This window comes from Carassius carassius, chromosome 15 (assembly GCF_963082965.1).
Source record: "Carassius carassius chromosome 15, fCarCar2.1, whole genome shotgun sequence".
Classification (NCBI taxonomy): Eukaryota; Metazoa; Chordata; class Actinopteri; order Cypriniformes; family Cyprinidae; genus Carassius; species Carassius carassius.
The window spans coordinates 10,954,133-10,966,515 of NC_081769.1; the positions used below are offsets into that span (position 1 = coordinate 10,954,133).

General features: G+C 37.8%; 1 protein-coding gene across 4 annotated transcripts in view; it reads left to right on the top strand.

The window, feature by feature from the left end:
* The window catches only part of grb10b (growth factor receptor-bound protein 10b), a 122,231-nt gene that overhangs the window by 72,529 nt on the left and 37,319 nt on the right, over positions 1-12,383 (top strand). For all 4 annotated transcript variants that reach the window (XM_059567344.1, XM_059567346.1, XM_059567345.1 and 1 more), the window contains exons 4-5: positions 2,634-2,841; positions 4,060-4,201. In XM_059567344.1, coding sequence (XP_059423327.1) covers positions 2,634-2,841; positions 4,060-4,201 — 350 coding nt within the window. The remainder of the gene's footprint in view (positions 1-2,633; positions 2,842-4,059; positions 4,202-12,383) is intronic.

Here is a 12,383-nt window from a genome sequence, read left to right on the forward strand (position 1 = left end):
CTCAGGATTTCTCTGGACAATTGACAGTTAAACTTTTAAGTCTTCTTTTGGCTCATCCGTAAAAGACAAATTGCTCTCATCTTAGATCAAAACAGTTCTTTTTTGAAGAATATCCTGCTCTTTTTTAAAATAATGTAAGTGATGGGGATGTCAGTACATATGACTCATTATATTCAAAGTCTTCTGGTTCAATCTGGCTTACCCGTGGCACATTCATGGGAATTTGTGATAGTAGTAACAATGCCTGATTCATGGAGAAATCATTCTTTTGTGCTTACTACCAACCTTTAACATTGAAACAATGTCAATGTTCAGTTGTTTCAACATTAAAAAAAATGTTGAAATAGATTTTAAAAAGGCATCAAAATACATCTAAATTTGAAAATTTTACTACAAAAATGAAGATGTTAAAATCTTTCCCGAATTGCTTTGTAAATTTGAAAGAATATATAGCAGAGATTCAACCTCGATCCAAGGCGTTGATTCACCCATGGATAAATGTTGAAATGCCTGATAGGTTTCAATTAATTGATTTTGGTTTGAATCATATGTTGATGAACAGAACTAAGATTACTTAGATGGCTCATGAGATGACTCAGTGATTGGGTCGCTGAGCTGCACAGATTTTTTATGATACTTGATACCATATACTGTAAGTTAGGAATGATATGAATGTTAGTAAATTAATTTTTGGGTGAAGTATTCACATATAGTGAAAGCTTTGTTATTGGGAACTACAGTCAGTGAATTGTTGAATTTGATATTCTAACACAGATTAATCTATGCCTGTAATATATATATATATATAGTCCCACGTTTGTGCTTCACAAATCATCTGGTGTTTTTCTTCCAAAGTGCCTGCATAAGACCCTGTCTGGGACAGTTATTTTCTGAAACATTTTTTGAGAATAGACAGTGGCTTTGCAAAGTCAAAAAAAAAAAAGGATCTCATAGGATGTTTAGGTCAAAAAAAAAAAAGGATGACAAATACAGATTGATTTTGTCCTGTGTAAATTGTTTTTATTTGTTTCCACTTGTTTGTTTTAGCACCCTCTGCTGGACATACAAAAATGTTTCTTTAAATTAAGTGTTTGCTTTACAGCAGGCCACACTGTTAAATGAATAATAGACACGCACGCGCACACGCACAAGCACACACACACACACAAACACACACACACACACACACACACACACATACGCACGCACACACACACACACACACACACACACACAAACTATGAATAATAATTTACACATCCCCAAGTAATTCTAAACCTGTATGACAGGCTACAATTTAAGTAATATCTGATTTGACAGTAAATAAATAAGTGCAAAACAAAGACAAAAACAACCAAACTAAAACAAATTCTATATGATTCATTCATGCCTCAAAAAAAATCAATTTTGAGACATGATGTGGTCAGAACTCTTAGCAGGTTGAGTAGATTATTATCAATCAACAAACGGGGTGTTTATCACTCACGGCTTCAGGAGATTCTAGATATGAGTATACATTTCAAGATATTTTTCAAGATATCAAGCTTTAAAGCTCCAGTCTCTATTCATTGTAATTCCATGAAATTGAGTGACATGAATGTGTGTGAACTTGCGCTTTAAATGAATGAGTTTATGAGTTTAGATTTAGAAGTACAGTTAAAATTAACATTAGTGTACAGATTTAAATGGATTTATTCAGCACTAAAACAGAACTGCATCATGTTTGATGTTTGCCAGAAATGTGGTTCAGAGTGGCATTTTGTCATGCTATTAAGGCATGTTCAATTAAAATAACCTGCCAATCACAACTCTCTCTGGAGCAATAGACCAGTTTGTCGAGTTTCAAAAGATAGTCGGGGTTCAAACAGGGGACAGTGAGCACATCCCAAACATGCAATATGAAAACAAAATTGTAGCTACAGTATATTAATCAATACTAATGTTTAATATAATTTAATTTTATACAATTTATAATTCATAACCCAAGACCTTTGTCCTTTTTACCCCATACCCCATACCTCCCCACTGTGCTAAAGCCTGAGTGTGTGAATGTATCTTAGCTCTCCAGGATCTCTAAGTAGAGAAGGGGCTTACCTGTCTCTATTAATACATCAGCTGATCATCTGATTATCTGATGGGTTTTCAGAAAAAGGTCTTTCAGAGGGCACAGCTACACATGGGGTGCCAAGTAAAGCACAGAAAAAGTGTAAATAAAATAAAAATAGGTGCATATATTAGTTCAGTTACGATTTAAAAAGTTGAGAATGAGACTGCAGTACAATGTGTGAGTGTATTAAATTGCCCTCTGGTGGTGTAATCATATAATGCATCCCTAAAGGAAATAAATTGTGCATGATCTTACAAACATGATAAAATACCAAGTATAGTAAAATGGCTGTGACATGAAACAACTCTTGTCCATAGCAATGCTCAGCACCTGCAGGCAAAAAAAACAACAACAATTACTGTAGATCGCCCAGATGGCACATTCTTAACTTGCTTGATAAAGCATCCTTTTTGTATGATAAAAGGAAACTAATTAATTAACAGACTTGATATTTAGACTTGATATTATATCTGATAGTATTTAGTATATCTGATGTGTTTTTCCTTCCTATTTCTCTCCCTGCCAGAAGATGACGTGGATCTGGAAGCTCTGGTGAATGACATGAACTCATCCTTTGAGAGTCTGTACATTTCTTGCAGTGTGCAGACAGAATCCACTCCACTGCTGCACAACGGCCAGGCGCACCGCTCTGCCACATATCAAACACAGGCTCAGCCCACCTCCCCACACCAGAGACTGCACCGGTCCCAGCCAATGCACATCCTCGCTGTCAGGTGAAAAGCATGCACATATATACCCATACACACACACACTGTGGCCCCAAAACGTATTTAGACACTAAAGCCACATGCGTGAGTAGGGGTGCTCTAAACAGGATTTTTGAGGCTGATTTAAAACCTTCTTTTTATCATTTTAATTATGTATAGTGTTACTCCAGTCAGGATTTTTAGACATTTATTCAGGGCCTGAATTTCATTTTTTGAAAATTGGGGGAATTCCCCTCTTAGGTGTCTCTTGTGAGAGGGGAAATGTAAGCAACCCATTATTCAATGCTTTTTACTTTTGCATTTAGCCTGATTCAATATTAAGTTGCTCAAGCAATTGGCAAAACATTTAAACTACATTTCTTATGTTAACATAAATGTACCATTGACAGCTTTACTGTCTTTTCTTTTGCTTTTGAATCTTTATTTCATCCAATTCTGCAGTTCATAAAGAACTTTGTTTTCCTACCTCCACGAATGCCATCTATTATCGCCTTCATTATTTAAAACTGCTCTTTCCCTGTAAACCTAGCCAAAAAGCCATATGGATTGACTGTGAAACACAGTAGACTATAATAATATGCATTTTATGGTGTAATTACTACATTTTAGTGTCTTTCCATGTTCATATTTACAAAACAATGCACTGTTACTTTAATTCTGCACTTGCAGCGCAGCAATACAATGCAAATTTGCATGCAAATTACATTACAACTTCAAAAATGTTTTCAAAACAACACTACACTCTTTTTCAACTTGGCTTTCTTTGTCTCCATCAAGAGTGGCGCTCCTGTTATTCCATTGCTCTGTTGTACTGAAACCTCTGAGAATAAATGGTTTCCATTTGGTGAGCGTGTTTTTCCCTCTCAGCTGTGGATCACAGCAGGAAGTTGAGCATAACGAGCTCGTGAACGAGGGTTCACTCAAGCAAAGGTTCATTCAGAGGTTACCGTTCAGACTTCAGCTCTGAATTCCCTATCACACACTCCCTCATGCCCTCAAATCTAAGGCATTAATGTCTGTGTGTGTGTTTCAGTTTTTCTCTGAAGTCCCCACTTCAAAAGGACTCCTCAACTACTGACTTCAAAAAATGGCCCTAAATGCTAATGTTGCCCAAAGCCACCAACCATTCTTGGCCGACAGTAATACCCTTGTGAGACAAGGTTCTTTGCACATTTCATGTCCGTAATATAACCCTAAATCTGAGATTTTAATTTATTCCTCCAGAAGACTTCAGGAAGAGGAGCAACAGTACCGAACGTCCTCTCTACCTGCCATCCCCAATCCCTTTCCTGAGCTCTGCAGCCCCGCGAGTTCCCCTACGCTCAGCTCTGGCTCCTTACCTCAGTGTCAGCCCTCAGGCAAATATGTAAGAGACCCTTTGTTCTCATTCTTCTCTCTCTCTTGAAGGAATAGTTCACTATATACAAAAATGGAAATTCTGACATTATTTATTCGCCCCCTTGTCTTTCCAACCCAGCATATTTTTTTTTTCTTCCATGGAACACAAAAGGATAAATTCTGAAGAATATTTGTGCAACTTATTTTCGTAAAGCATTAGTTCATACTGACTACAGTCATGCTCCAGAAACCACAAAAAAGCAAAAATGTAGTCAGAAAAGAACCATAAATGTATTCCAAAATAACTTCTGATGCATATGATGGCTTAGGGTCACTGGTTTCAGTTTGGTGCATCAGAATTATTTATTTTATGGTGTGTGGGGGGGGGGGGGCAGCTGGTGTCAGTATGGACTGTCATTTATGGGAAAGATTCTTAAAAAATTTTATTCCTTCTGTGTTCCATGGAGAAATTAACAACACACCGTTTTGGAACAACATTAGGGTTGGGTAAAGAGTGACAGATATCATTTCTGTTTGAGTTATTCCATGAATCTTTCTGTATGGTTATTAATGTTACTTTGAAAGGCCTCTCAATGTGGTTTTTTTAAATATATTTTTAATTAGTTAATGGGACTGTTAGGATAACATGGTTGTTGGTGTAATTTCGAACATGCTGAATTTCAGTTCAGTGTGGTGTATTGCTTTGACATGTGTCTAGACACTGGTTTCCCAAGAAACGTGTCACTTCCTTTACAGTGTGACTCATATATTCTTACAGTAAGTTACTTACAGCAGTAATAAAAAGTTATGTCCACATGTATGTCCCCTATAATCATGTCTTCATCCAAAATGAAATAAAATCTTTTTGGGAATTTATAAAAGACTTTTAGCCGTTAACGGAATAGGACAGATGGGAAGTATTCAAGAAAATATTGAGAAAAGAGAAGAGGTGTGATCAGAAAATGATGGAAGGCTGATTTGAAATCAAATTACCTAAGGACCACCATGTAACTTATCTAAGCATATGCCAAATGCAACACAATGCTAGACCATGATCATGTTGTTTTTAAGGCACATTTATGCATTTGTTTACATTGCAGTTAAATTGTTTGGATTTGTGTGTGTGAGCATCTGTTGTGTGCCTGTGTGTATATATAGCTTTCTCTGGACCCCTGGCTGTTACATGTGAGCTGAGTGAGGCCCTGATATATTCCTGGAAAGTCTTGTCATTGCTCAAGGGTAACCACATCCATATGGGGCCACGGTCTGTTACCGTAACATGGTCCCCATGTTACCGTAAAAATTACTACAGACATTAATAAATTACCCTAATCCCTCTCTCTTTACTTTTATTGTCCTGTGGATGGAACCCAGTAGGGGTCTAAGTGCTAGAGAAGGATTCTGGTCAGTCCAAAAGAGAAAACAACCTGGAAGAACACCTGGAAGAAATTTAAAACAGCTGACAAATCATCAGTGACTGATGATGTCCATAAATGTTATCAAGATATCAAGCACATTGCCTGTTCTTTGTATGTGGAGTGAGTGTGAATAGCAGATGTTATTTTGCAATATGAGAAATGAGAACATACTTGTTGCATGGCCTGTGACTTGACATTGTGTTTACAAAGGATGTGAGCATCACGTCAGAATTAAATCACCTCCATTCTAATTAACCAGGGGGTGCCATTAGAAGCACTGATTGAGGTTTATTGTTATGCCGTGTTTATATTTTTGATTTATTTTTATTATTATTTTTTTTTTTTTGTCAGAGCTATGGTGCAAACCAACATTTTATTTTTCTCTCTTCCATGGAAAACAAAAGCAGAAAATTCTGAAGAATAGTTCAGTCAAGTCAAGCCACCTTTATTTAAATAGCACCTTATACAATTGATTGTGTCAAAGCAGTGTTACAGTATCAAACAGGAAAGTATTTTGTCAGTAATGCAAGAGGACAATAATATGTTTTCCAGTTTAAGGTGAGACACTGCAGGCAAAAACACTGTTTTTTCAAGCACCTGTCAATTTTGAGATTTTGGGCTTTTTGGTTTTTCATAAAGTGCTTTTTCAAACTAGTGGAAGGAAAACATCCAAAAGACACTGTTAAGTGTTTCTTTTATAGCACTTTATCTGTTTGTTTCAATAGATTTCAATTACAATACATATTTTTAAAGGCCGTTTTCTCAAAATGAGTTTTTTCTTCAACACTGAGCCATAAATCTCCACTTCAGTAGCACTTACACACACCAAACTTGACATTTTTATTCCTGTCTATACTCTCAAGGTTTTTACAGAGGGATTTGTTCATATATATTTTCCTTGATTATATACAACATTTTATTCCCCCCAAAATTGTGAAAATATATTGTTTTCTGGCTGTTCAAAGTATTTTCTGAATTATGGAGTGACAAAAAAAGATAACCAGAATTCCCTCTGTAAAAACATTTGACTCTAATATGTCAAAAAAATTAAACAAAAAATTTGAAACTGACTTCATCTAGTGTTCAGATTTTTGTACTAGACATTTATGCAAATTAGCACATATTTCATTAAATAATGACTAATTTGCATATTTAAACATAACATTTTTGAAAACTTGTAATACAAAAAATGTTTGCAATAATAAATGTAATCAATCAACTGGGTAAGTAAGGTGATAACTATTAGTTATTTTTTTTGCCCTATTCACCTGCAGTGTCTCGCCTTAAGTCAATTGAGTCAGTGATGTCATCATCCAGTTCAGTTCTCTTCCAACAGTGTTCCAATAATCATTCAAGCATCCTAACTAAGCAAGCCAAAGGCGACAGTGGCAAGGAACCAAAACTCTATCTGTGATAAAAAAATAAATAAATAAAAACATTGGGAGAAACCAGGCTCAGTCGGGGTGGGGCAGTTCTTCATGGCCATACAACCAGTATAGAGGGGTTCAATTCCAGGCTGCAACACAGGTCAGAGGATTTGTGACCTTGGAATAAGAATGAAACAGTCTAATACTAGTATTAATGTCATTCTTCTTATGACATAACAAGTACATCTAGTGTAATGGGAAGTTTTCCCGGTTTCGGTTGACCTTGCAACCTAACAATCTTTTAGTTTAACAGATTTTAATTATATAAATGCAATAGGGTGTAATGTGTATTCCAGGTTAAAGAGATGGTTCTTTAATCTAGATTTAAACTGACAGAATGTGTCTGCCTCCAGAACAGTGTTAGGTCAAGGTCAACTTTATTATCTCCGAAGGACAATATGTTTCACAGCCAGCAGTAAACCATATGCAAACAACAAACAAGCACCACAACACACAGACAAAAACAATGACTTTCATTAATAATATACATAAAATTATTTGTAATTAAAAAAACCAATGGCAGCTGGTATAAAATAATTTTTAAATCTATTGGTCCTACATAGAGGCAAATAATATCTGCGAGTAGAAGGAAGCAACTTAAAAACATTCTGCAAGGGATGGCTGGGATCATTCATAATTAACTGAGCCTTCTTCAAAGTCCTAGCCTTATGCAAGTCGTTCAAATAATTTAAAGTGAGTTACCACTCACTTTAACAATACCCTTCAATCTGTTTCTTTTTTTAACATTTAGTGACCCATACCAACGCACAAATGAGAACGTAATGACAAATTCAGTAGTGAAGTGAAGTGAAGTGATGTGACATACAGCCAAGTATGGTGACCCATAATCAGAATTCGTGCTCTGCTTTTAACCCATCCAAAGTGCACACACACAGCAGTGAACACACACGCACCATGATTACACACCCGGAGCAGTGGGCAGCCATTTATGCTGCAGAGCCCGGGAAGCAGTTGCTCAAGGGCACCTAAGTCGTGTTATTGAAGGTGGAGAGAGCACTGTACATGCACTCCCCCCACCTACAATTCCTGCCGGCCCGAGACTCGAACTCACAACCATTCGATTGCGAGTCCGACTCTCTAACCATTAGGCCACGACTTCCCCAGTACAACAAGAATAAAACATCTTCATGAAAGTACTATCCACTTTAAAACTGCAAAGCTTCCGCAGGTAGAACATAAGCTGGTGGGCTTTCTTACACACAGCATCCACATGAGCCTCAAAGGTCAACTTTTCATCTATTACAGTACCAAGGTAGATTGTTCTAGAGTTTGGGCGCTAAATAGGAAAAGGACCTGCTGCCCGCAGTTGATTTTGTTATTCTAGGTTTTGTGATTGCAGAAGATGTGAAGGATTATAATACGATATGGACTTGCTAAAGTACTGAGGAGCTAAACTATTCAGGACTTTATAACTATTTAGCAAGATTTTAAAATGCAATTGATGTTCAATAGAGATCCAGTGTTGACAGAACTGGGCTAATGTGGTCATACTTCCTGGTATATATACCTTTATATTATAGCTTATATATATATATATATATATATATATATATATATATATATATATATATATATATGGTTAAAAATGCAGCAGCTAGTTCTTACTAGAACCAGGAAGTATGACCTCAGTTCTGTCAACACTGGATCTCTATTGAACATCGATAGCATTTTAAAATCTTGCTAAATACTTATAAAGACCTGAATGTATATATATACCTTTATACAAATATAGGCCACTAAGAAGGCAATGAATGACACCATACAGGGAAAAAGCCTGTAATTAATATAATACAAAACAATACAAAAACACTGAAGTTTCTCTTTTTTCTGAAGACACTTTGAAGAATGTGTTAACCAGACCATTGATGGTCCTCATGTAGTTCCATAATTAGTTTTAGCACATTTACAATGTATAAAATTTAAATGTAAAATCAAATAGCATACTAGAGTTAAAAATTAAAACAGGTGCTTTACACGTGCTTTAATCTGTTTGTCAACTCATCAGAATCAGAAAGAGCTTTATTGCCAAGTATGCCATGGAATGTGTTTTAGTGACATAAGCTTCCAGTACACAGAGACAACACACAGACAAAAAACATTGCTAATAAATAAGTGTATAAACAATTGTGCTATTAGTGATAATGGATTAGGATTTAGTAAGATGCAGGGATGTACGTACTAGGATGAAGGGGTAAAAAATAAATATATGGATATTGCACGTTTTTTATTGCAAAAGTGGGGAACATTTAACTGTTCATGAGGTAGAAAAGTCTAAAAAAGACAATTAGACAGCTTCAGCTTATCAAGAATGCTGCTGCCAGGATTCGGACTAGAACCAGAACATTAGAGCATATCACACCAGTCCTCAGGTCCTTACACTGGCTTCCAGTTACATTTAGGATTGATTTTAAAGTACTTTTACTCGTATATAAACGAGTGAGGAATCCAGAGTGATTTTCTGAGCCCTTTTCCTTACTCTGGATGCATACAGTTCTTGAAGGGTGGGCAGGGGAGTACCAATAATCCTTTCAGCAGTTCGAACCTTTTTCTGTAGTCTTCTGATGTCTGATTTTGTAGTTGAACCAAACCAGACATTTATTGAAGTACACAGGACAGACTCAATGAAGGATGAACTGTTTCAGCATCTCCTGTGGCAGTTTAAAGTTACTCAGCTGGTGAAGGAAGTACAACCTTTGTTGGGCCTTTTTCACAATGGAGTCAATGTGATTGTCCCACTTCAGGTCCTGGGAGATGGTGGTTCCCAGGAATCTGAATGACACCACTGCAGCCACAGTGCTGTTCATGATGGTGGGGGGAGTGCTGGGGGGTTTCTTCTGAAGTCCATGATCATCTCCACTGTTTTGAGCATGTTCAGCTCCAGGTTGTTAAGACTGCACCAGACAGTCAGCTGCTCAACCTCTTGTCTGTAAGCAGACTCATTACCGTCCTGGATGAGGCAGATGACTGTAGTGTCATCTGCAAACTTCAGGAGCTTGACAGTAGGGTCTTTAGAGGTGCAGTCGTTGGTGTACAGCAAGAAGAGCAGTGGGGAGAGAACACATCCCTGAGGGGCACCAGTGTTGGTGGAGCAGCTGTTTGACATGAATTTCCCCAGTCTCACTAACTGATGCCTATCTATCAGAAAGCTGGTGATCCACTGACAGATATAGCTAGGAACAGAGAGCTGGGTCAGTTTGATCTGGAGGGCTGTTGGGATGTTGGTGTTGAAAGCAGAACTAAAGTCCACAAAGAGGATCCTCACATAAGTCCCTGTTTTGTCCAGATGTTGCAGGTTGAAGTGCAATCCCATGTTGATTGCATCATCCACGGTCCTGTTTGCTCGGTAAGCAAACTGCAGGGGGTCCAGTAAGGGTCCAGTAATGTCCTTCAGATAAGCCAGAACCAGTTTTGCAAATGACTTTGTGACGACAGACGTTAGAGCCACAGGTCTGTAGTCATTAAGTCCTGTTATCTTGGGTTTCTTTGGAACGGGGCTCCGGAGATCTGTTGAAGATCTGTGAAAAGATGGGGGCCAGCTGGTCAGCACAGGTTTTCAGACATGCTGGTGTAACACCATCTGGGCCTGTTTCTTTTCTTCTTTTGTTCTTCCTGAAGACCTGGCGCACATCATCTTCACAGATTTGAAGAGCAGGAGGGGTGGAAAAGGTGATTGCTGGAGGTGTTAAAAGTTGTGTAGGGAGATGGTCAGAATGGGTGGTGGGTTTTTTTAAATCTACAATAAAACTGATTCAGGTTGTTAGCAAGTCGTTGATTAGCCTCAGTGCAGGGAGATGGTGTCTTGTAGTTAGTGTTGGCTGTCGGTCCTCGCCACACTGAAGTTGAGTCGTTGGAAGTAAACTGGTCTTCCAACTTTTTAGCATAAGTTTTTTAGCCGCTCTAATCTCTTTGTTCACTGTGTTCCTGGTTGTACAAGACTCTGTCCCCATTTCTGTAGGCATCCTCTCTGGCCTGACAAAGACATCTGAGTTTTGTTGTAAACCGTGGCTTATCATTGTTGAATGTTAAATAAGTCCTGGTAAGAATGCATATATCCTCACAAAAACTAATATAGGATGTCACAGTCTCTGTGTGGTCGTCCAGATCGGTGGTAGCAGCTTCAAAAACACTCCAATCAGTGAGGTCAAAACAAGCTTGTAAATCTTGCCCTGTTTTGCTGGTCCATCTCTTCACAGTCTTCACTACAGGTTTAGCAGTAGTAAATTAAGTTTCTGCTTGTAGGTCGTTATAAGATGACATAGACAGTGATCAGACAGCCCCAAAACTGCTCGTGGAACAGAGTAATATGCATCCTTTATTAAGCGCGCTGTCCGGTATGGCGTCATTCAGCCAGGTTTCCGTGAAACACAGAGCAGCAGAGTGTGAGAAATCCTTATTTGTATGAGAGAGCAGAACAAATACGTCCATTTTGTTAGGTAGAGAGCGGAGATTTGCCAGATGGATGCTAGGCAACGGCATTCAAAATCCGCGCTTCCTGAGTCTGACAAGTGCTCCCGCTCGCTTTCCCTGTCTGCGCTTTTGCGCATTTGATCAACGCCACTGCTCCTCTGACAGTAACGTTCAGTAAAACGGCTGAATAATTAAAATCCGGTAAAAGATCTTGTGGTGTGTTCTGCCGAATGTTCAGCAGTTCATCCTTGGAGAAACGGATAATGTTTTAAAAAAAAAAAAAAACAGAAAAAAAACGAAGAAAAACAGTTCAAACACTGGAGAGCCAAGCATTGAAGCAGCCGTGTGCGGCGCCATCGAGAGCTAGAAGAGAGGCGGCGCCATCAAGAGCTCATCAAAATAAGTATACTTCTTTAAATCACTACTCATAATTAAAAATCTACATCAAAGTAGAGCTTCACATTTATAAATTGCGTTTATTAAAAGTCTACTTAAGTATTTTGAGAAGCAGTCATGAAGGTTTACTATCTTAAGTAGCCTTTGATTTCATAAAATTATCTGCACATTGTTTTTGTTTAAATACACTTTTTAAAGTGATTTGAAGTACACCAGAAGTACACGTTCAATATGATTAAGCATATTTGTTTTTCACATAGTTGTGCTTTCTTTCATTAAAATGAATGCCACATTGAAACTATTAATTGCTATTTATGCTGTTTCATTCCTGCCAACATACTCAAGTTTGGCATGTGTTTTTAAATACACTTTGGGACCACTGTAAGTATCCTCAGAGTGTTGTATAGAGGCACCATAGTGCGCTCTGGAAATCATATGTGTTATGAAGCTGGTTTTTGGACTTTTGGACAGCTGCTTCTGGTTTGCACCCCCTGGATAGTTTTTCTCAAATGCACGCTCAAAGAAGTGCAGATGTCTGAAG